The 23,170-nt window shown below is 43.0% G+C and overlaps 1 protein-coding gene across 1 annotated transcript in view; it reads left to right on the top strand.

Annotated features, from left to right (window-relative positions):
- Positions 1-23,170, top strand: part of ITGA9 (integrin subunit alpha 9) — a 214,367-nt gene that overhangs the window by 28,971 nt on the left and 162,226 nt on the right. Inside the window, exons 7-14 of the mRNA XM_061375024.1 lie at positions 169-254; positions 2,775-2,843; positions 6,878-7,015; positions 9,163-9,268; positions 10,720-10,814; positions 13,735-13,825; positions 14,885-14,930; positions 17,798-17,952. Of these exons, the coding sequence (XP_061231008.1) occupies positions 169-254; positions 2,775-2,843; positions 6,878-7,015; positions 9,163-9,268; positions 10,720-10,814; positions 13,735-13,825; positions 14,885-14,930; positions 17,798-17,952 (786 nt within the window). The remainder of the gene's footprint in view (positions 1-168; positions 255-2,774; positions 2,844-6,877; positions 7,016-9,162; positions 9,269-10,719; positions 10,815-13,734; positions 13,826-14,884; positions 14,931-17,797; positions 17,953-23,170) is intronic.

Raw genomic sequence — 23,170 nt, 5'->3', positions numbered from 1 at the left:
TGAGCAGAATATTGTCACATCCTGAGCAGAATGTTGTTGAACGCTAACGGTGTGCAGCCCAGGAGGAGCGGTGATCCAGATGGCTGACCTGTTTGTCAGGCTCTTCTCTTTCATGGTTATTTACTTATTTATCTTGTCCCTCCTTTCCCACCCCATCTCCTCTCTCAGGATATGCAGTGACAGCAGGTCATTTCTCCCAGCCGACTAGCACGGACGTTGTAGGAGGAGCTCCCCAGGATGGAGGCATCGGAAAGGTGCGGCTTTTTCTCAAACACTAATGTGGTCAGATGCAATGGGATAAAACCAGCAGTTTTGGTGCAGTTCCAACATGTCTCAGAATTCAGGAGATTTTTGCATAGTTTTGGAGCACCAAGCAGAGAAGAGGTGAGGTGGTTTGATGAAGTCATCAACCCTCTCTTCCCTCTTTCTCCCACCCAGTCCTTACAGTAGTTACTTATAACAAGGCACAGGAAACATTTCTTTCACACTGCTGTTGTTTAGGATTTTTAATGTATAGGTATCACTTAAACCTTGCCTGGAAATGAAAAAAACTTGGAAAAAAGAGTTTGTCTTCTGCTTGTTTTCTTCATACATTTGACTATTTCAGTACTTACTTCAGGGTAGCATCTCTAAGTAGCATGAAAAGCCATTTTCCAGGTGATTTTTTCTCCCTCTTAAAACTTCATAATACATTGAAGTTTAGTGGATTAGAATCTGGGTTTCTGCCAGCTGTGGTTCTAAATCTTGGTGATTGATATTCTCTTGAGAAGGGAAAAAAAACCATGGTTTTCCTGTAGGCAGATATATGTGCTATGTCCCAAAGACATAAGCAAGTGAATGGCTAGACTGAAATGGCTGGTGAGTTAGGTGTGCCTGGTGTTGCTGTGATGAGTAGTCAGCTGCTATCAGGGGAGCCAGCGAGGGTGAGCACTGTGACCCTTATACACCTCTGAAACAAAGGTGGGAAGAGGGATAAAAGAGATATAAAGGATCTGCTTTTGTTCCTTTCTTCAAAATCCAAACCTCTGGGGACCTGCTGTCATCATGTGCTTGAACAGAGATGGTCCTGCAGCCGCCTTCTATCTTTATCCTTCTGGCTCTTTTCTAGAGGGACATGAATTGGTGTGGAGTGTCTCCACTACCATGAGGAGTGAGAGGTCTCCGCTACCATGAACACTATCCCTTGGTTTACAGGTTATTTCTAGTAGTAACTGTGTCCCAGAAGGTAGTAGCACAAGTGGAGAAAGCAGAGTAAAAGTAGAGGATGAACTTGGTACACTACCTGATCTGGCATGACTAGGATATATGGGATATAGTAGCAGTGCAGTTGCTACTGAGTGGACATGTACACAGGAAAGACATGGTTTCCTTATCGCAGGTGCTCTGTTATGACTGTTCCAACACACTTTCCTTCCAACCTGTTTCCTGGTGGAACAGATTTAATTTCTGGACAAGGAGGGAGAAAGAACCAGCTGCTAATGTGAGGTCCATGAGAAAGCACCTGCTCCTATAGTTTAAAAGACTGCTGCTCTGGTTGTAAAAGCTCCTGTTATCCTCCCTTACCATGGGATGTGAGTAGCAGGAAACGCATGGCAAAGGGACTGTAAGAGGTGTTGAGTACAGGACATTATGCTGAGCAGTCCTATTGTGCTTTCTTTGCTCTCTAATAAGCTAATCCTTTCCACTTCCCCGATAGAAAGTGATTAGCATTGTCATACCCTTTTCACTGAAGGTAAAGCCAAGATTCTTAATGAATGAATCATTTCTCCAAAGTAAGCAAGAGTGTCATTAGTTAAGGGTAGGTTTGGAGTTGTGACACCTGGCAACACGCTGCACTGCAAACACCCAGGGAGTCCTTTATATCTAGAGCAATTGTCTGCAGTAAATCTGTGTTGTGTTCTTGGCTGAGAACAGCTTTGAATTCAGTCTTGCCACTTATTAATAGCTTGCCACATAATCAACTGTGTCAAGGGCTTGGCTCTGCCACGTGGCCTTGGAAGTAAGGATCCTCTGTCCTGCAGACTGTGAGCACCTGCTAGGAGGGAGGCTGTCAAATGCAGGAGGAGTCTCAAAGGCTAACGGAGCCAGCCTTGCTGTCAAAGGAGCCCCTTTCTGCAAGCCATACATTTTAGGCCATAAATCTTGGTACAAGATCTGTTATAGAGCTCATATCAATATTTTTATCCCTGGGAGTTCCTGATTAAACAGTTTCTCCTGTGGAAACAAGTAATGAGTGAACTATGTTTTGAATAGTTTTCTGATTTACGGATTGTTTCAGACAGAAACAGTGCAAATGCCTTGGGTGGTCCGATGGGGATTTCTACTCTGACCTTTGCTAAAGCATTCTGAAGTCTGCAGTGCAGTACGTGCAGACATGTGTCCTTGAGAAAGGAAGGCTGGACAAGGGAAGGGAAGCAGGTTTTGCCTTCTCAGCCTTTTACCATTTCCAGGCTGCCTCCAGATGCCACTTGTTGGTAGTTGAAAAGTACCTTTACTACTTGCTTTTAAATACATAAATGCGCACCAGAAAATGCAGGTGACAAGATATTCAAGCATTTTTTACAGTAAGAGACCTGTGATGCATATTGAAAATGGGAACCTCTATGTTTTGTCTTTTGAAAGAAGACTGAGCATTAAAATGGTCATGACATTGGATCTTGGCAATAGCAATGGCCATGATAATGATTTAGATATTATTTAGGAAGCAACAATGCTGCACCATTATGTACGTCATAGTTAGTATTGGTTAACTTTTTTCTTCTTTCACTTCCCAGGTTTATATTTTCAGAACAGACAGACTATCAGGCTCTCTGGTGAAGATTTTTCAGGCTTCAGGAAAAAAGGTGAGCTTTTATGTATGTGTGTTTTCTTTTAAGAGGTAGAGAAGGGACAAATAATGGCAGGGTCATCTCAGCGTTGTTTTTATTCCACTGCTTCAAGAGTTGTCAAGCAAATGCTGTTTCTTCTTATCATCCCAGCAGAGCTAAACCTACCATGCAGATCAGTTGTATGCCCTTTCTCCTGTCACAGTCATAACTGCAATGCCTGCTCAATGCCCACATGGCTGATATCAAATGTCTTGATGAAAATTGTACTAGTGGTTCTGTTTAGCCTCGCGCAGCTGTGGCAGCACCTTCTGAGATGTGGGATGCTCAGTGAGCCTACACACAGAGATTTCCTTTTAGATGTTACTGGGAGATGTGGGTAGCCTGGAGCTTCGTGTGATACAAGAGCCCCAGTCTGTTTTCCTATGTGACCGGGGGGGTTATGCTGTTTTATGGAGGAGCAGCTTCATTACCTCAAGAGGTTGCAATTTCCCCCTTCTCACCATGAATCAGTTCTGCCTTTTGCTCTTGATGAGCTGCACTCACCATTAATTTTAGTGAATGCTAGTGAGATCCAGCCCCCCCTCCACATGCGGTGTTGTGTCTGAGGGGGCAAGAACTTGTGCTCTTCACTGGGAGCTTGCTGGAGATGTGTTGCAGGGGAAATGAAGTGGGCGGCATGTCTACGTATAGGTAACAATAAAAAGATTTGGGAATAACACTGTGAGGAGATGATACCCCTTACCTGGAGCTGCCTGTGTTCTCCTGGAAATACAGAAGAAAAAGGTTACTGGTGGCTTCTGGCTGTGGGAAGACCTGCCACTCTCAGACGGATATGAAGTGTTTAACTGTATCATCTGGAATATTGTGTCCAGTTCTGGGCCCCTCAGTTTAAGAAGGACAGGGACTTGCTGGAGAGAGTCCAGCGCAGGGCAACTAAGATGATTAAGGGAGTGGAGCATCTCCCTTATGAGGAAAGACTGAGGGAGCTGGGTCTCTATAGTTTGGAGAAGAGGAGATTGAGGGGTGACCTTATTAGTGTATATAAATATATAAAGGGGGAGTGTCACGAGGATGGAGCCAGGCTCTTCTCAGTGGCAAACAATGAAAGGACAAGGGGAAATGGGTACAAACTGGAACACAAGAGGTTCCACTTAAACCTGAGAAGAAACTTCTTCTCAGTGAGGGTGACAGAACACTGGAACAGGCTGCCCAGGGAGGTTGTGGAATCTCCTTCTTTGGAGACATTCAAAACCCGCCTGGACATGTTCCTGTGTAACCTTATCTAGGTGTTCCTGCTCCGGCAGGGGGATTGGACTAGATGATCTTTTGAGGTCCCTTCCAATCTCTAACATACTGTGATACTGTGACACTGTGATCATCAAATTGAGACTGTTAGCGTGTTTTGTTATTTTTTTCCCCACAAAACAGAGTCTCAAAACCCATGCCTGGAATGAAGAAAACTGCAAGGCTGTGCAGGGGGATGGTGTCACTTGTGTTTTAGGGCCTCTCCAAAATTTATCTTTCTCTGCATTAGCAGAATTGAAGGCATCTTGAAAGGAAAAGACCTCCCAGTTCATCCAAGGCATCTCCTGTGTGTGATTGCTTCCTGTTCATTTCTTTTTCTGTTGACTTTTAAATGTCCCTAAGGATATGCTCCTAGAGAACTATTCCTCAGCCTAACAAACAGAGCTATCAGGAAGTTTGCAGCTCTCAGCCAAAATCTTTCCTTTTTCATTCAATTGTGTAATATGTAAATTGAATAATCAAATGATGCATCCTTCAAATACTTGTAGGCTGTCATCTCCTCCTTCCCCCCAGCATCCGTCTTTTACAAATTCTCTACAATGCAAATGAGAATTTTATTTGAAAAAGAAGGCTGTCCTGAATCACCCTTCCTTTGTTTTGTAATTGAAATATAACCAGACATGCTCAGCAATGAGCCCTGCCTGGAAATAAGCTCCCACAAAGTGCTGCATCCTTCTCAGTGGTACGAAAGTTCATTGTTCTGGCATTCTTGTTCAACAGAAGTTTAAAGCAGGCCAGTGTCTTCCATCTCCTTTTTATTGCTGGAGGCTGAGCTAGGAAATCAAATACAGAGAAGAAAAAGGAGAACCCAGTGCCTTGTTATATATGTTATGTGAACAAACATCAGGTTCTCACAGCACCGTGCACTCACCCACACTGCAGGCATACCATGTTGCAGTCAAGTAAATAATAGCCTTTCCCTGCAAACTGCCTAAATACATAGTGAAATGCTTCTCATATCTTCTTCTCCTTACCCATGAGAAATCTGTTGTAAAACCTAAGTGGATTAAAAAAATAAACAAATAAAAAACCCACAAGGGAGCTTAAGCTACAAAATAACTGGCATCAAATGATGTTTGAGGTCTGACCTTAAACCCACACAAACACAGAAATCTGAATTACAAACTGAAACTCTATCCTCATCTCACCCCACTATATATATTTAGCAGCTTTTAAACCTTACGGACTTCATAGAACAGAGTCGCTGCTGCCCATCTCCTGCATGCCTGGTAGCTCTTGCTGGTGCATCTAAATTTATCAGGCGTAGAAGGCCTGAGATCCACAATGAGGAATGTAAAAGCACACAAGATATGTGATTCATTCTTTTTAACCTAAATAATGATTTCTGTAACCTCAATCTTTCCTACTGTGTAAACAGCTCTCAATTTCAAGTCAGAAGTAGTATATTTCCAATTTTCTTGGGAAGTTGCTTTTAATTTTGAGACTATGGTTTGTAGTTGGTCTCAAAGAGTATGCCTTGTGGTACCTTAGGAGAAGTGGATGAAGTAAGAATGGAATATCATTCTTGCTTTTGGTCTCACATTTAAATGTGTTTTGAAATTCATAATCATAGGATCCCAGACTGGTTTGGGTTGGGAGAGACCTTAAAGCTCATCCAGTTCCAATCCCCTGCCATGAGCAGGGACACCTTCCACTAGAGCAGGTTGCTCCAAGCCCCGTCCAGCCTGGCCTTGAACACTGCCAGGGATGGGGCAGCCACAGCTTCTCTGGGCACCCTGTGCCAGCGCCTCAGCACCCTCACAGGGAACAATTTCTGCCTAAGAGCTCATCTCAATCTCTCCTCTGGCAGGTTAAAGCCATTCCCTCACTGCATGCCCTTGCCATGTAGGTTTCTTGTAGACCCCTTTTAGGTATTGGAAGACTGTTATGAGGTCCCCCTGAGCTATTAAGGTCCCTCGGTTATAAGGTCTCACCCTGTAATGTGAGTGCTGGTTGAGAGATTGTTAGCATTTAATGTTAACATATTTCAAAAATTAAGTCATGAAATTAATGGAATTCTTAAAGTTAAGCAATTAAGTTTTATCAAGCAGTAATATCTGTAGATTGAAAGTGGCACTTAGGTTTTTTGTGTATCCACTAAAAAGCTTTTATTGAAAGTCTTTCTGTGTCAACTCACCTGCCTGTACATGAGAAGAAAGGCTACGATCAAACCCCACAACCAGTACTGCTATTTGCAGGTGACTGACACAAACAGGTACAAGTAGAGCAGGGGAAGCCAGACCACAATCAGGAAGTAATTTTAGATGCCCCTTTTCATAGATATCCTACCCCTAGCCTATTTTTCTTTTCTTTATTTCTTTAACACACCCCCAGAAGATCTGTGGTACACAGTTTCAAGTCTCTTTAGGAAATCTGTCACTGGGCATGAATAATCACTTGCCAGGCCTTGGTTTGGGAAACTTACTTCACCCCTTCCTGGTTTTAAGCATTTGGTAAGTGAAAGCTCATGTAAGAAAGCTCTTTAAGTGTCTCACTTAAGCATGTCCCAGGGTATGAAGGTATAAATTTAATTCTTTTGTTAAAACATCCAAGCTGATGCACTGTTACGGTAAAGTGTTTAGTTCCTGCCAGAATTATCCCCTAAGCTTTCTCTTTTGGAGTGCTTGTGAGTGATAAAGCAACAAGTCATCATTTGATATTAAAACAAGAAAACACGCCTAAATGATTTCCTCCTGTGTGTGGGCAGATACTGAATGCTTTGTTGTGACTCGGCTTGGTTACAGATGGGCTCTTACTTTGGCTCCTCCTTATGTGCAGTTGATCTGAACTCTGACGGGTTGTCAGACCTGCTGGTCGGAGCACCTATGTTTTCTGAGATCAGAGATGAAGGTCAAGTCACAGTCTATATCAACAGAGGAAACGTGAGTATGGACAGGAGAGGGCTTGCTAAGGGATGAGGGTGTGGGTGCGGGCAAGGTAACACTAGCATCCTTCCAGCACTCCATGGAGAAACTTGATGTCTTAAACAGTGGGGCTCTGGGTGTCTCTAGCAGAGCATGAAGTCACAGAAAACTCATCTGGTATCCTGGTTTCCCAGACACCAGCCTGCATTCATCACAGAGCTGTGAATCTTTCAAGGAGGTCTGGGGAAGTTTCTGGTTTTATGTTGAAACTTGGTGGTATTTGTGGCTTTACATGAATCTGATGCCAAAACCAAGTAGGAGTCAGCAGCTTTGACTGAGTTCCCTTTGTGTTTTGGGTGGTCACTAAGACCTACGAATTAGAACACAAATGTCTGAGGACCTAGGACACTTTGTGAAGAGAAACCAGTGGTTGAATTCCTGTTATCTTTATGTTATGCCTAATATAGAGACTTTAGGGGAAGCTCTTATCAGCTGGTACTATTGAATTTCACATAACTGAACAACAGCCTTGGAAAAACCTGAACTTTCTTGCATCATCAAAACAAGATCATTCTTATGTTGTATCTACAGGAAAACAGTGGTTGATTACGCATTATTAAATACTTAATATTCAGGTCCCAGTCCTGCTGTATCAAACCAGGAGCTGTTATGGACTAAAATGAAATCGGTTTGCCTCTCCAGTATTATGGGAACTTTAATGTATGACGTTTGTTTATGCTAGGACTACCATTCATCCCAAGTCCTATAGGCAGCATTTGGGAGACTTCAGTATCATTTCTGGTGTAATTTCATATTCTGTTATTACTCCTCTCTTAAATGAGCTTTACTTTTTCAGCTTGAGCCACAGGCTGTCCCAGCAGTGTTGCTGCTTGATCTCCAGGACAGGGTGTAGAATGCCAAGCAGATAATAGCCATCATTTCCTGCTTGCAGTGAAAATGTGCAGGAGTTCATTTTCTATCTTTTAAAAAGCAGTCAAGAAGCTAGCAGGAGTTTCTTATACTCCTATGGCACAAACTATGTGCAGGAGCAATAGCTTGCGGGATGGTGGGGTTTATTTTGGGGTTTGGGCATTTCAAACTCTGTTCCATTCTGTAAGCACCATTGCTTAAGAGGTTGCTGCATCAGATCAGAGAAACTGCTTATCATACAAGTGTGCATAGTGGTGCTAGATTTAATACACTTATATTTGCCCTTTCCTGTGAGGACTGCAGAGAAATGAGTCGCATGTACAGGCCTACCTCCTCTCTGTTGCATTTCGATTTCTTTATGTGGGGTTTTCTTAAAGTCAGCAAGTCCCCACAGCCAAGTAAAAAGATTTTATTACATGTTCCAGAGGGCAGTTTACTCTCATTCACAAAGAAAGCAAAACCAAACCAAAACAACCCTGGAGGTGGGTACAGAGTTACATTGCATAACTGAATTTTGTTTTCTTGTGGCAATGTTCCCTTCCCCTTGAGGTAAGACAGCAAGAAACTAAAGCCAATGTATCTGACCAGAAAGTGGGTGGGCAAGAAATACCAGAGCCATATAAGGCTTCTCATGGCACAGGAGTACAAAGCTTGCTTTTGAACTTCCATCTGCCCCTTTATTTCATTAAATCTCTTCCCTTATTCCTCATTTCAGAAGGCTTTTTGGGGACTTTGCTTTAATCCTTCTGTCCAGTACTTAAAAAGTTTTCAAATCCATTTGCCCAAATGTTCTTTGCTTAGGGGAAAATTTTCCTTCACTCACTGCAGTTTAGTTTGACTAAGTCTGGACTGAGGATTTTGCTCCTTGGATATAATCTGCCAGTAGAGCGAGCCCTGGGCTGTTAGGTTTTAGGCATCTGGAAACCCTCATGAGCTCACCAAGCCCTGTGACTGCATTTTGTTACATCACTGAGTTCAGTTTATCTAGCATTTTAGTTACATCACTCACACACTCATTTTTCTTCCCTCTCTCCCTCCAAACTGAAAGACAGAAGGCTAAAAACCCAAATAAATTAGATTCCCAGCACCTGGGTGATCTGTGTGCAACGAGGGCAAGAGTCAGGCTGCAGCTGTTCCCAGGTGCTTCCCACCACATGGATGGCTCCCACGGGAAGGCTTGCCTGATCCAGGGCTTGCACCATTTCCCTGACCCTGTTTTATTTCCTGCTTGATAGGGAGTGCTGGAAGAGCAGCTCGTCCTGGATGGTGACAGCGCCTACAATGCACACTTTGGGGAGAGCATGGCTGCGCTGGGTGACATTGATGATGATGGATTCCCAGGTTGGTGTGCTTCCTTCCTGAAATGCCAGCAGGACTGGTGGCACCGCTGGCCTCTTTTCATGGCTGAGTGCCGTGTGGCATGTGTGGCATCCTTCAGAGCTCGTGATAAGGATGAATGTGCTTGCGTAGGGTTTGTCTGATAAAGCCTTTTGTAGCTGATTGTCCTTGATTTGGGATTAGTCCATGTCCATGCAGCTTGCACCCCAATCACATTAATGTTGTTTTGCTTTCCTTGCTGTTGCATTTTCTTCTTCCCCGTGTTGTTTATAAAAGGCTTTAAATACCCATGCCCTGAACAAAAGAGAAGCACACCTGAATTCTTTCTCTTTCCCATTTTTTATGTCTTCACACCTCTCTAGTTTTGATGACATAATCGTGTTTCTTATCATGAAGTGTAATTAAACAGTAGCTTCTCACTCGTGATAACGTGCTCTATTATTTCTTTCCTTCCCTTTATTCTAAGCCTGCTCCTTTAGCAGGCTGCTCAGTGAGAGGCCCCATGCAGTGATAGCAATAGGTGAGAGCAAAGTGTTGATGTTGGCGCCTTTTCTGCCTGGAATTCTGGCAACACGGATTAATGGCTTCCAAACAAAAGCTGACTTGCTCAGTGTGGTCCTGGATCTATTTCTTCCAGGCCACTCAGGGTGTGGTATCCCATTAAGCCTAACCCAGCCTCACTGCAGGCTGCCCTCACAAATGATGGGCATGCTCTTTCTCTGCACTTGGACATGCGTTTGTATATTCTTGCTGCTGCTGCTTGTGGATCAGTTGTGATGATGGAGAGACTGTGGAGTGAGCTGGATCAGTCTGCGGGTAGGAAACCATTGGGAAGATTTGAATTTTAGCAGCTGTATAGTCACAAAATCCAACTAGGTGAGGAGAATGGGAGGTGGGATCACTCTTCCTGAAGGAGTTTGCAGTTAAATTGGATCAAATGCAATTTGAACGTCCATCCTCAGCTGCCTTTCTTTTTTTCTTCCTTCTTATCCATTTTATGTACCCAGCCTCATTCTGGATTTGGACTTTTCAGTAAACTAAGTGTAGTGTAGTGCTGCAATAAATGTTTTGCCAGTGCTATGTTGGTCCATAAAGCTGAGGTTCCCCTGGCTTGGAGATTTTGATATGAAGGGATTCTAAATGAACTTTTTAAGCATGGTTTCTGGTTCATAAACACACATTTTCACACACACAACATGCACGTGTTTCTAATTAGGCATAACATAGCCACATGCCTGTAAAAATTCATATACAGTTGTGTGTTTTTTAAAGTTTATCTTAACATGAGCTCTTCATTAAATCAAACAAGTTCCTTCTAGCCAGGTCCACATGAGCTGCTGATCATCTTCATCATGGGGAGCTGTTTTCCTATGGATAGCTGGCTTCTAAAATTGGGAAGAGGTTTGATTAATGGAATGGATCATGAAATGTTTATAACCTGTACTGTTTTGCAGATGTTGCCATTGGAGCGCCTAAGGAGGATAACTACAGAGGAGCAGTATACATTTACCATGGGGATGCCAATGGTATTGTACCTCAGTACTCTATGGTATGTGACACTATTATTTGTGATATCTATCTGAAATCACTTTCCCAGGGCTTGAAGAAATAAACCCTATTGAGGGGTGCCTTTATAGGTAGCCTCATCATAGCTCTACATCTTTTACTCACTCCTCGTTTGAAGATGGCTTCTCCCAAATTGTGTCCATTATCTATGCTGTAGGGTAAAATCATGTTAGGCAGAAGATATTTTTCATTGTCTTTTGTTACGTTTATCAGCTGTAGCTTCCTTCTTTAAGCAAACAAAATCCTGGGGTTTGATGTCCGTTTATAGAGATAGTATAGCACAGAAGAGAAATGAAAACCATGGAGAGGCTGAGTGCACAAACTATGGAGAGGCCAATGGGGAGTTGCGAGGTTGCACATCCTTCCTGCAGAAGCAGATGTGAGAAGTAAGAGGTACTAAGTTTTCTTTGTGCCCTCCAAGAAGCCTCTTTACCCATCTTGTCCCTCTCTTAGTGATGTGACAATACATCACAAGGCTGTTTGCGGGTGCCATTTCAATGACCATTATTAAGTAAAATCTCAGCGAGGATACACTGTATAGCATCTTGTGCAGAGATGGCACGGTACAATTTAGCTACTGCAGCCAAGCAGTACAGAACATAAATTTATGCTCATGCTGCACAACATGTGTCCCCTAGTCTCTGTCTAGCACATTTCTTTCTTTTCAGAGGGCCTGAATCTTCTCTCCTTCTGTGTGTCTGAAGTCCTGGTTGTTTTGCTTTGTTGCTGGGTGGGATCCTTCACAATAAATCAGTTCAAGCAGAATTAAGAAGTTTAGTGGTTGTATTGGAGGCTCTTCTAACAGACCATAGAGGTTTAGTCCTTATTCCTTTTACCATGTATCTGCCATGTGCTGCTTTCTTTAAAAAAGAAGGGAAGTTAAATGACTCTTTATGGATACTTCTAAAACGCACTAATGTGTGGCATATGGTGGACTCTGCCCATTTCTTGGAGAGAGCCCCTGATTGGGAGGCTCTTCTCTGATGCTGAAAAATCTGGAGCTTTCCAGCTTTCCTGAAAAGGATCAGATTTTCTGATTTATTTTTTTGTTTTGTTTTTTTGGGTTTTTTTGCTCATTCATGGGAAAATGTTACATATTTTCATGAGGACAGATCAGCAGGGTGGGAAGGAAAACATCCTGCTTGTGATCTCTCCTTCCCCACTGGACCAAGGCCAGCAGGCATGGCTCTGTGTGCCTCTCCACTTGGTCAGTGGGGTAAAGCCCAGCTCAAGAGGGTGGTCATTGACCCTTGACAGCATTCCTATCACTGTCCCATGCCATAAGGCAGCTGAGAGAGCACCACTTTATGGGCAGGCTCTGCTGCAGGGCACTACACACACCACATCACTGATTCATCTCCCACATGCAACCAAGAGAGCTGTGTAACACCTTCAGCTCTTTACCTGCCTGCCCTGGATTTGAACCCAAAGAAAGACTTTTTGTATCTTAATACTATACCCCTGAGCCATCTTAATGCCCTGGATTTCCATTTTTAAATAAGCTGAGAAAGATAGATGAGAGCCTGCTGGGTCTATCTTTTCACCATTTTCAATTTGTTAGCTTTTCCCCCTTACTTCTTCATTAAGTTGCTCATTCAGTGTTGCTCCCTCACTTCCCTTTAGGAGCTTTACTGGTGGCTGTGAGCAGAAGCAGCTTAATTGGCTTTGTGGCCTGCTGTTTTTCATTCATGGCACTTGAAGTAGAGCAGCATTATACCTCTTCCTTCTAGGTCATAATAGCCAGCAGATGTCCACTGGGATGCTTGCGGGCGTGATTTACCACCCTAACTGGGACACCCCCCCTGCCAAGATGTGATGCAAGTATAGTGCAAGGGAGGAAGTTACTTCCAATTGTCTTAATCTTATCTGCCCATGAGTAGGAAAAGGAGAGCTTAAATGGTGGGGCACTGATTTCCCTTTAAACTGGCTGTCAGGACTGCAGGATATCTTCTTTCCCTCAACTTGTCTTTTTTCCATGAATTTCCCGTCTGACCTTTTGTCCAGCATTATGCCCTTTATGGGAGGGCCAGGAAAAGCTGGTGGCATGTCACAAGCTGTGAAGCACCACCAGCAGCCTCAGAATTACTTCATGGGCTAGGTTTCCTCTGTCTGTAACTTCTGTAGTCAGATGTTGATTCAAGTTCAGGTCTTGCACTGGTGGCCCAGCATAATGAATGGGAGCTGGAAGGCATCTGATTGCCTTCTTAGCAAACGAGATTTTGATATATTCATTTGCTTCAGACAAAGACATTGAGAATTCAAAACATTTAGAGAAAGTTTTTGTGTTAGTAATTAAAATAAAAAAGAAGCAATGTTCGAAGTTAATTAAGCTTTGTGTCGGGGAGGCAGAAATGAGATGCAGCTTCCAAACTGACACAAAATATTGCATAATAGCTGATGGAAACCAGGTTTCCAAGTGAGATGAAAATGAATCATTTTGAATTTGAGTACTCTGTCAAACTTCGTGAAAAGGAATGGTTGTGTAGGATTTTCTGCTTCAATTAATCATTAATTTTGTTAAGGTGCCACTTAAAATTTGTACTTACAGAAATTAAGGATATGAGGAAAAAAAAAAGAAACGTAAATTCCATCTTCTCCCCCAAAACAAATTTGATGTGTTTTTTATTTCACTTGGGTTGCAATGCAGGTGTGTTTTTTAATCCAAGTAAACACTGGCCTCCTCCTAGCCCAGAGCAGAAGGGCTTCCTGCAGTTCACAGCCTTCCTGCTCAGGGCTGCGTGGGTGAAGTGTGCAGATGTGCAGCACTTCCAGCACACAGGAAAGACTTCCAGTGACCATGAGAACCAGGCTTGAGGGACTTTTTAGGGTTTGGATGTATTTATTTATATTTATAGGATTCTTTGTGTTACTGATGAATGCCACTCATGTGTTTTCTGCTGCAGAAGCTGTCCGGGCAAACAATAAACCCCATGCTGAGGATGTTCGGCCAGTCCATATCAGGGGGAGTGGATATGGATAGCAATGGTTATCCAGGTATGTCTGCTACTGGGGAAATGCAGCAACAGGCTGAGCAAACAGTGGAGCTGGTCATTTCCAGGTTGCTGGCTCCTGCTGTAGCAGGAGGCTGATGAAGCTGAGCTTTTTCCTCCCTTTCCCCTCTGTTATTCGAAGTTCCTGATGAGAATTTGAGCCGATCACTTAATTTATGTGTTTGGGCAGTCATGCTGAAGGACTGAGATGCTAAAGCAGAAGATTCTTGTTAATCTCAGCTCACTGGTGATTGTCTTGCAAGAACTGCGTTCCCAATCTGTAGCTTCTGTGACATGCTGAAGTTTAGATTGGATGTAAGGAGGAAGTTCTTTACTGTTAAGGTGGTGAGGCACTGGAATGGGTTGTCCAAGGAAGCTGTGAATGCTCCATCCCTGGCGGTGTTCAAGGCCAGGTTGGACAGAGCCTTGGGTGACATGGTTTAGTGTGAGGTTTCCCTGCCCATGGCATGGGGGGTGGAACTAGATGATCTTAAGGTCCTTTCCAGACCTAACTATTCTATGATTCTATGAAATCTGGACATTAAGAAAAGGCTTTTCACTAAGAGGGTGGTTAGTCGCTGAAACAGACACCCCAGGAAAATGGGCACAGCACTAAGCCTGTCATGAGGCGCTTTTAATCATATGTTCAGTTTAGTTTTAGGTAGACCTGTGAGGATCAGGGAGCTGGACTCAATGATCCTTAATGGGTCCCTTCCAACTTGAGATATTCTATGATTCTATTCTATGATTTCAGTTTCTAAGGCTGTAAGTTTCTTGCAAGCTGCTCAGTCATGATGACAAACTTAAAAACAAACAGAAAGAAATAGAGAATAGTAATAATAATAAAAATCAAGCAACGAAGTAGAAGAGAAGTAATGTCACAGGCCTAATCCTCCAGTTATAATGCTTGTGACATAATGATGTTCGAGGGGACCAACTGGCTGATTTGAGTCAGGAAAATGCTTTTGTTTAGATATGTAAGATCTGTAATTTAGCAACTGATTTGAAAGAATTGAATCCTATGCCTCCTTTGTAACTGTTCTCAATGTTACAAACGTTTCAGATATGACTGTTGGAGCCTTCTTGTCAGACAACGTGGTACTTCTGAGGTGAGATAAACGTCTTTTTCATCTGCTGTTGTCTTCTTTTGTCTGTTTTCTGCTTCTATCATACATGGTCTAAGTCCTCTACCTCTCCAATTTTCTGCCTGGTTTGCTGTATTCAGAAGAAGGAAGCTGGATTAGTTTTTAAGCAGAACCTTAAACATGGATAATGTCAAAGAATTTATACAGCTCAGTGAGAGATGATAATACGTAGGACAACCAGGGCTATGAAGAAAACAAAGGGTTAGAGCTGGAAGAAGATGTGTTGCATCTTAATGCCTCTTTAGAAAGGTTGCTTTGAATGTGAGAGAAGGCTTTTTTATTGTTCTTACATTTACATAAAGTAAATAAATTATGATTTAAAGGAACACAGTTGAGCAACAAGCCAGCTGTGTCAGATGCCAGGATGTAATTTTGCAAGTTATAATGGGAGTCAGAATGAAATAGGAGTCCTCAGGGAAATGAAATACAAAGTCATTTTCAATGCACACAGGGTTTTGGCTGCTGTTTCAAGTGTATGAGTTAAGTGCAATTGCTCTCTGATGGAGAGAGGTGTGGCAGCTTGGGTCACCAAATTATGCAGGGGGAGAGTTAAAGTAGGAGTGGGCTTCAGATGCACAGACCTGGGGAAGGGAATGAATTTTGCCAGTAGCTCCATTGTTATACTTGTTAATATTTAATAGCAAAATCCTGTCAATATCTAGATGTCATTAGAAGTTGAAGTCACTAGGGACTCCTGCATCTTAATGTAACATACAGGGATGTTATGAGAATGCCAAGACAAATGCTGGAGCTGCAGAATGGCCATGCCAGCCTGCTTCCTGTTCAGGGCAGGAAAAACTTGACTCTGTTTCCATTGGAATTAGTTAAACAAAAGAAAAGAAAAAGGGGAGAGGGGGAGAAATGATCTTCATGGTCAAGTCTTCTGAAGAGCTTTCTGCTATTTTATTATGCACATGTGCCTTCCTCAGATGGGATCTTGCAGCCTCCCATCCCTGAACCCACTAGCAAGAAAACTGTGTTCTTTTCCTGCCTTGTTACTTCCAGGAGGAGAAGGCTACCTGAAACGCTTGCTGTGATGTTTAAAACCACATAGATTGCAACAGCTTGGTGACCTCTGTCTGTGTGTTCATACTTGTGCATTTCAGAGGGAATTGGTACATTGTGGGTGGACTGGGGGTAGCCTGATTAATCACTGCTACTGCTAATTTGCAGTGTGTCCCTCTTTCTGTTCGGATAAAGAAGAGTAGGATAAAGAAATCAGCTTTTTCTCTTTTCCCTCCTCATCCTTCTAGAGGCCTTCATGAAGTCCTTTTGCCAAAACAAACAGAAGTTTTGCCAAGTGATATTAAAGGCTTTGGTGGAAGCCGCCGTGACTTGGGGCAGATTGTTGTCGTAGTGCTCATGTGTTTCTATGGCCATTTGACAGAAGCACTGCTTTTTTCTCCAGTGAATAACCAAGTGAGCTAATGTTAAGGAAAAATCACACAGTGCATCATGGCTGGAGGAGTATTTTTTTCCTAGGAGAAACGTTTTTCTAGCTCAGTTCATAGCATTTACTCTTTGTCTCCCCAAGCATTTGCAAAGAGGTTTATTTTTTTTTGCAAAGGTGTGAAATGATCCTAGGAAGCTCACTGTTCCCTCCTCCCCGTTACTGTACATATTTCTAGGGTTAGCATTTATCTTCATCCTCCATCTCAGAATATGAACTTACACTGTTATTGAAGGCTGTGGTAAAAAGAGTCTGAGCAGCCGTCTCAGAGATGGATGTAAATCTTGTTCCAGTCAATATGAATTAGGTGTAACCTCAATCCCTGCTCTTTCCTCCTCCCTCTCCCCTGCCTCTAAATTAAGTGGCTTATGGAGTGAGAGTCCTGAAGTGGTTTACTTATGCGGTCTGGCCTCGCATGGCTGCTGGGACTACTCTAGAAGTGAATCTGCTGGTTGCTGCACTTTTTTTGTCACTACTGGAGTTAGTTTTGGAAGAACATGTTCATGTTGAGCATGTACAGAATTAAAACCATGAAGTAAAACACTCAGTGAACTTTTGGGCTGAAGCCCTGCTCTGGGGACGCTCAGGCAAGCCTGGGATTCTGTCCTGCTTTTCCCAACCAATCTGGCAGGGCTCCTGCGTAGAGTGAGAGAGGAGACTCACTTAGGCTCTGATGGCACGGCTTGCTCTGCAAGGTCACCTTCAGCTGGGAATAGTCACAGCAATAGCCTGGTGCCAGAGTTGCAAGGGCAGAAAGGTTTCATTCACAGTGCACTGGGTAACTCCTGAAACAGAGGTCAGAGACCTCAAGAGAGGATTCAGTCCTAACCACTCACTTGAAGGGAATAAACTGAATGTTCCCTCCTCCAGAAAACATGAATATGGTGTCTCTTGTCCCTCTCACATTCAGAAAAAATGATGTATGAATTGTGTATCTCCTATCCCTGTGCTCATTCTTTGACTTTCAGGTAACAAATTTGACTGTAGACCATTCTCTGGAAGCCTAAGGTTTCCATCCACCTGTTCCTGACCATTCAGTCTGTTTAGAAAGCAGTCTCACTTGCATGATCTTGTCCTTGATTGCTGTTGTGCTGCTAATGTTGTTATTCGTAATGATTACTATTATACATTATCAATTGCTCCAGCTGCCTGCCTGCAGTCTGCATCTGAGCACTGAACCTCAAGCTGACACTACAGTTTTCACTCAGACACTAGTAGTCTTTGCCAGCTAGGGCAAGTGCTAATTTATGTTACAGTTCAAACACACCCTGTTCTTTATGTCTGCCTCAAATGGCACAGTTTATCAAATTTATGTGAATTTCTTTTGGCTGAAAACTTCCATCTGAATGATCGCTCAATCCCACTTCTCTTTGATCACCAGATCCAGGCCTGTCATTACCATGGATATCTCCATTTTCCTGCCTGGGTCCATCAATATCACAGCTCCTCAGTGCCATGATGGCTTGCAGCCAGTGAACTGCCTCAATGTCACGACATGCTTCCGCTTCAGTGGCAAGCGTGTTCCTGGAGAAATAGGTAAGGTTCCTGTGCCAGCGCTGGGCAGGGGCATGCTAGCAGGTTGCCCTGACTCCCTTCATAGTCAGGAACAGGGCTTTGATGTGAAAGAAGTCATTTTGCTGGACTATACAATTCCAGAAAGTTGGAAGGTCCCTGTTTTGGGCATGTTCTTACATGATGTAGAAATGTTCATCATGTTCAGCATGATGAGGCTGACATAATAGTGGAGCAGTCCTCAGTAAGAGGAAGGAAATGTGTCCTTGAGCTTACTGCAAGGACATAAAAACAGAAGCAGAAGCAAACAATGCTTTTTAAGTTCATATTCCTTGTTTATCTCTTGGTAACACATTTCTGTATCCATATCACCTATCAACGTTATCAGAAAGCAGGTGTGATTTGTTCTGGATTAGTAGCTTTTAAAAGTCCACAACAAGTTCTTGAAGCAGAGCACTATAAATCTGAATTCCTTCCAGACATGAGCTTTTACGTGTATCGGTTTACCTGTCTGTAAAATTATTATGAATAGCCCGGTATTGTACTGATGGCAAGAATATCTGCCAGGTTGGTTAGTCTGTAAAGCACATGGAGTTTCTTAGGTGAATGAAACTACAAGGTGTGTGATTATGCAAGCCTTTATCTGGGCTGCAATAAAATGTTACTTATGTCTTTTACATGCCAGTGTTTACAAGTTTTAGATAATGTGTGAAGTGGCATGGGATAGATAGAGTGTTTCTAAATATTGTAAGGTCTGGGTTTATTTAGTTCAGCCATGCTGTTTTATCTTTGCCCTGCCTTAGGAATGGCATCCTCTTGTAGTTATATTCTCTTATAGACCTCCCTTTTACAGTTGCACTGGCAATTTGCAGCTTAGTTTTCCATCTACTAACACTCATATTAACAGAAAAACTATCCTCAAACACAGTCGATGCACAGGAAGTTTAACTAATCTGAACAGTCCTTCCAGCCATTGTCCTCATTCTGCTTACCCTGCCATCCCTGCAAATCCTATGCATAATAGACGAAATTGATGAGCCTGACTTAACCCTAAAGCCATTGGACCCCCAGCCTTTCTGAACTGCTGATCAAGAAAGGTGAGAGTTTCATATATGAATCCCAGTATGCAGAGCCTGCTGCGGTATTTGGATTTTAAATGAGTTGGAGAAGAAAAAGGCTTCTTGCTACTTCTCCCGCCATTCACATAGAGTGAGAGCTACAGGCTGCTTCTGAAGTTGCTCTCTGCAGCTTGTCACTTCACCTGAACAGCTCAAAGAAGTGGAGTTACTAAATTTAAGATTCTTCTGGATTCTAACATAGCGGTGCATTTGAGGCTTCAGTTCCTATTTTTGCCTTTTTTCCCTCCCTGTAAATGATGACTCTCAGCAGAAAATACATGCTTTGATAAAGTGTTTTTTGTACTGCCTGTTACTCTGCCAGTTAAGAAAACACTTATCTCTGAGTGCTCCTTGGGTGCTAATTCCTGTCTGGAAATCACTGAATAGATTTTCTGGATATCTAGGTTTTCTTATGATGCTGGGGATACTGTTCAAAATATTTCCTTTGCTTTAATTTTGTATCTCTGGACCTGTGGCTAAGAAGTGAGCTGCCTTTTTTTCCAGTCTAAATATCTGCTCCCCGTGTTTGTGTAAGGCCTATCTTCCTCTTCTTCATGACTTGTAAGACCCAGTTGAATTCCCCTGTGTTGTCATACAAAGTGTACCCCTGATGATTTGTTGTGGTGAAATACACATGTGCATCTTCTTCAGCAAGTAACATCCATCTCATCATAAGGAATTTTTTTCCTATGAAGTAAATGATTATAAAACTTCCAACCATTGTCCTTTAATACAATGCTTCTAGTGAAATGATTTGTCTTGAAAACTTTGCAGCCAGAATTATCTGACTGTATAAAACCACTTGGGGATATGATTTGGATAAAATACCTCAAGTGAGCTTTCAGTTTGCAATCCAACGGTCAGCCTATTTTGATTACGTTGCAGTTGAAGAATATCAATTAACAAAGGGTGGAACAATTCATGGAAATATTGCAATGGTTCCTCTCCTGTGGGGTTAAATGTGGGTAAAAAATAAAATACCCTATGAATAAATCATTGTCCAGTTTCGACTGTGAAAGACATACAGAGATGTTAAAATACTGTGTCAGAGTGTTGGGGTTGTCTCATCTTTGGATGTCTGGGGTCAGCTTGTTAAGTTAGAGGGTGAGAGCACAGTTCTCATCAGGAGTGCTGCTTCCTTAAGGCTTGTCAGTGTAGATGCTCAGGGCAGCTGCTTACTGGCTGGACATTGCTCTTGCTTCTGGGCAGCTGAAGTTGGTCACCTACTGCATAATGTTTAGAAAGCCAAGCTGAACAAGCAGGCAGCATTCTTCTGTGCAAATATGTGTCTTCAATGCTCATTTGAATGTGTAGTTATTTTGTTAATGGGCACGTGAAAGAAGGCGTTCATTTGGCACTGCCTCACACTTGCATAGTGTGTTTCCCATGCAATGTAGTTGCAATACTGCGTTGTTCAGTGTATGGTGTAGATATCTGAAGGTCTGTATTTATTGATACTGCTTGATAGTGCCAATGGCAGTGTAATTCCCATCCATTATCTGCATACTGTTTGCAGACTATGGTCTTCAGAGGTATGGATTTATGCTGGAATGGTTTTGTCTGAACAAAGAGCCATGCCCAAGTGAAGCATGTGCACTGCGCTGTGTGCCAGGCATTGTCTGACCTGTCACTGCCTTCCCTCTTGCTGGGAGAGCTGAGCCTCTTGTTGTACTCTCACCAACACGACAGCATCTGATACATCTGGATGTGTGAATAACATTTTAAGTTTTCACTCTTTCACCCTGGAACCTAGCTCAGGCTCTTTTCCCTCACTTGAATGGTCTTTGCCTTGTCTCCTCTGGGGTCTCTGTATATGCAGGAAAGGCAGGAGATGAGAGAAAGGCATTTCCTAGCCTGGGTGAGCAGCTTCAGCCTGTTCAGACTGTGCTGTTCTGGGTGACCAGGACAAGAAGACAGAGGCTGCTGACATCTCTGTACATCACGCACTGATTCTGTGTTCATCCTTGAAGGAGAATGGAAGTAAACTTGTGCCCACAGTCTGGATAATTTCCCTTACAATAATGACAACAATGATAATAGTGCCAATGTGAGCATTAGATGAATTTTAGTAGCTATGAAAATTAAGGGGTTTGGGCATTTGGCTAGAGTTAGGCAGATGCATTAAAACGGCTTCAAAGTTTCTCCTATACTCTTCACTTCCTATACTCTATTGTTCACATTCAAAGATGTGCATTGCTTGTGTGTTGATCCATTTCTGGGGTAGTTCTCATGTCCCAGATACCGTTGCCTGAAAAACTGGTGTGAGAGTTAGTGAGGACTAATAGGTTGGTTGATATTTGCACTCTGAATATGTTTCTAGGATTGAAGAAACATGCTTGATCTAAAACCTGATGAAAGTGGACACTCCTCTTCTTAGCTGGATCCTGCTGCAGTTTGGTGCATGAGGAGTACTTCTGTCTGTGTCTCATTTTCCCAGTCTGCCTGGATGCAGGCCTGTGTCAGAGCTACCCTCTGAATACTTCAGAAGCATGGATGCTGTAGGGATGTGTTGTTTGGTGTATGGAGTAGCAAGGATGGCTTCCTACTTAGAAGCTAGGGACAACGCTATGAGAGAGGGTTTGAAACAAGTAAGGGGAAAAGGAAAGCTTCTTGGAAGAGGATGTGGGGAATGTCCTCGATATGTTGTCATTTGCTAGGGCAATTTTTGATAATACTTTCATTACTTAAGAATTTTCTCTGCGAGCAAAGTTCATGAATTATTTCCTCCTCATAGTTACTGGTAGAGACAGTAAAGAAATACATTCCTTTTCCAATGGTTTTTAGTTATTATTTAGTAAGTTCTTCATTTTCTCCATGTGGTGCCTCCACTTCCCTCCTCCCCCATGAATCAGAACTGTAGCTAGTAGTTTAACAAGCACTTCCGGGTGGGCTTATTCCTGATGAGCATTTTGTTGCCTGCTTTTTTCTGTGCTGTAGCACTATCTGAGTGGGCGATGAAGAGATGTGCCGGCTGGCTCAGGGTGTGTAACCCTTCCATTAACATAGCCAGCTGTGATTCCCATTTTAGCTCATGGGATACCACTGCCCAATTTTAATCTCTCCTCAATCTTTTCTGCTTCAAGGCTGCCTTCATAGAATGGTTTGGTTGGAAGGGACCTTAAAGCTCATCTGGTTCCAACCCCCTGCCATGGGCAGGGACACCTTCCACAAGACTCACAGGGAAGAATTTCTTCCTAATGTCTAATCTCAGTCTCACCTCTGTCAGTTTAAAGCCATTCCCCCTTGTCCTGTCACTACAGGCCTTGTAAAAAGTCCCTCTCCAGGTTTCTTGTAGCCACTTTAGGTGCTGGAAGACTGTTATAAGGTCTCTCTGGAGCCTTCTCTTCTCTGGACTTCTCCCTTCAGCCTGTGAGGGGAGGAGCCTTGCATTGTGAGTAAGTATGTGCTACTTGGGGTGAAAATCCATTATGAAATGTCTGCGACCAGTTACTTGGTGCATCTCTTACTGGTTGGAGTAACTCTCCTGGTCTGCTGGCTTGTGGTCCTCTTGTAGATATGACCAAAAGTTTCTCAGAGGGAGCTGCTATCAAAGCTTATAGGCATTTTATTCAGTTGTGGAAATGGAATGGTTGTTATCAGAAGAATCAAGACCTTCCTCTGAGCTCATGCCAGAGTTTTACATTGATTGTGTGAAGTTTAGGTGGGCACATGCCCAGAAACACTTCTAACCGGTCTGTCTTAAAGCTGCTGGGCAAGTATTTGAAGGCATTACTTGGAAGAGTTAATTTACTTGCCTCCCAGTCTCTTGCTGGATCGAGCAGGAGGAGCTTACACCACCAGCAGTGCTAAGTTTGGTGAATTATCTCCTCCGTGGTTGCCTTTTGGAAAGAAGGTTAAAAGAAAAAATCCTTACTCATGGTATTTCAGTTTTTCCAGTGATGTGACATCCCTGGATATAACATAGAAACAAGTTGTCAAAATAAACAGGAGGCGGGGGAGAGGATGGGAACTGCGCTGCTTGATTGAAAACATCACTGCTGTTTCAGAGAGGCTTTGCTCAGACAACTGCTACGGGCCTCACGCTGGGATGCATCTCCCTCCCTACCACAAGGAATTGTTCAGTGTCTGTAATACATCGTCCTGCAAGAAAGGCTGTGTCTTCC

This window comes from Neopsephotus bourkii, unplaced genomic scaffold, assembly GCF_033783945.1.
Source record: "Neopsephotus bourkii isolate Nb327-2 ecotype Australia unplaced genomic scaffold, CSIRO-AGI_Nbou_v1 NB_1655, whole genome shotgun sequence".
NCBI lineage: Eukaryota > Metazoa > Chordata > Aves > Psittaciformes > Psittacidae > Neopsephotus > Neopsephotus bourkii.
Note: the sequence above shows the minus strand (reverse complement) of the source record. Positions and strands in the feature narration are given on the sequence as shown.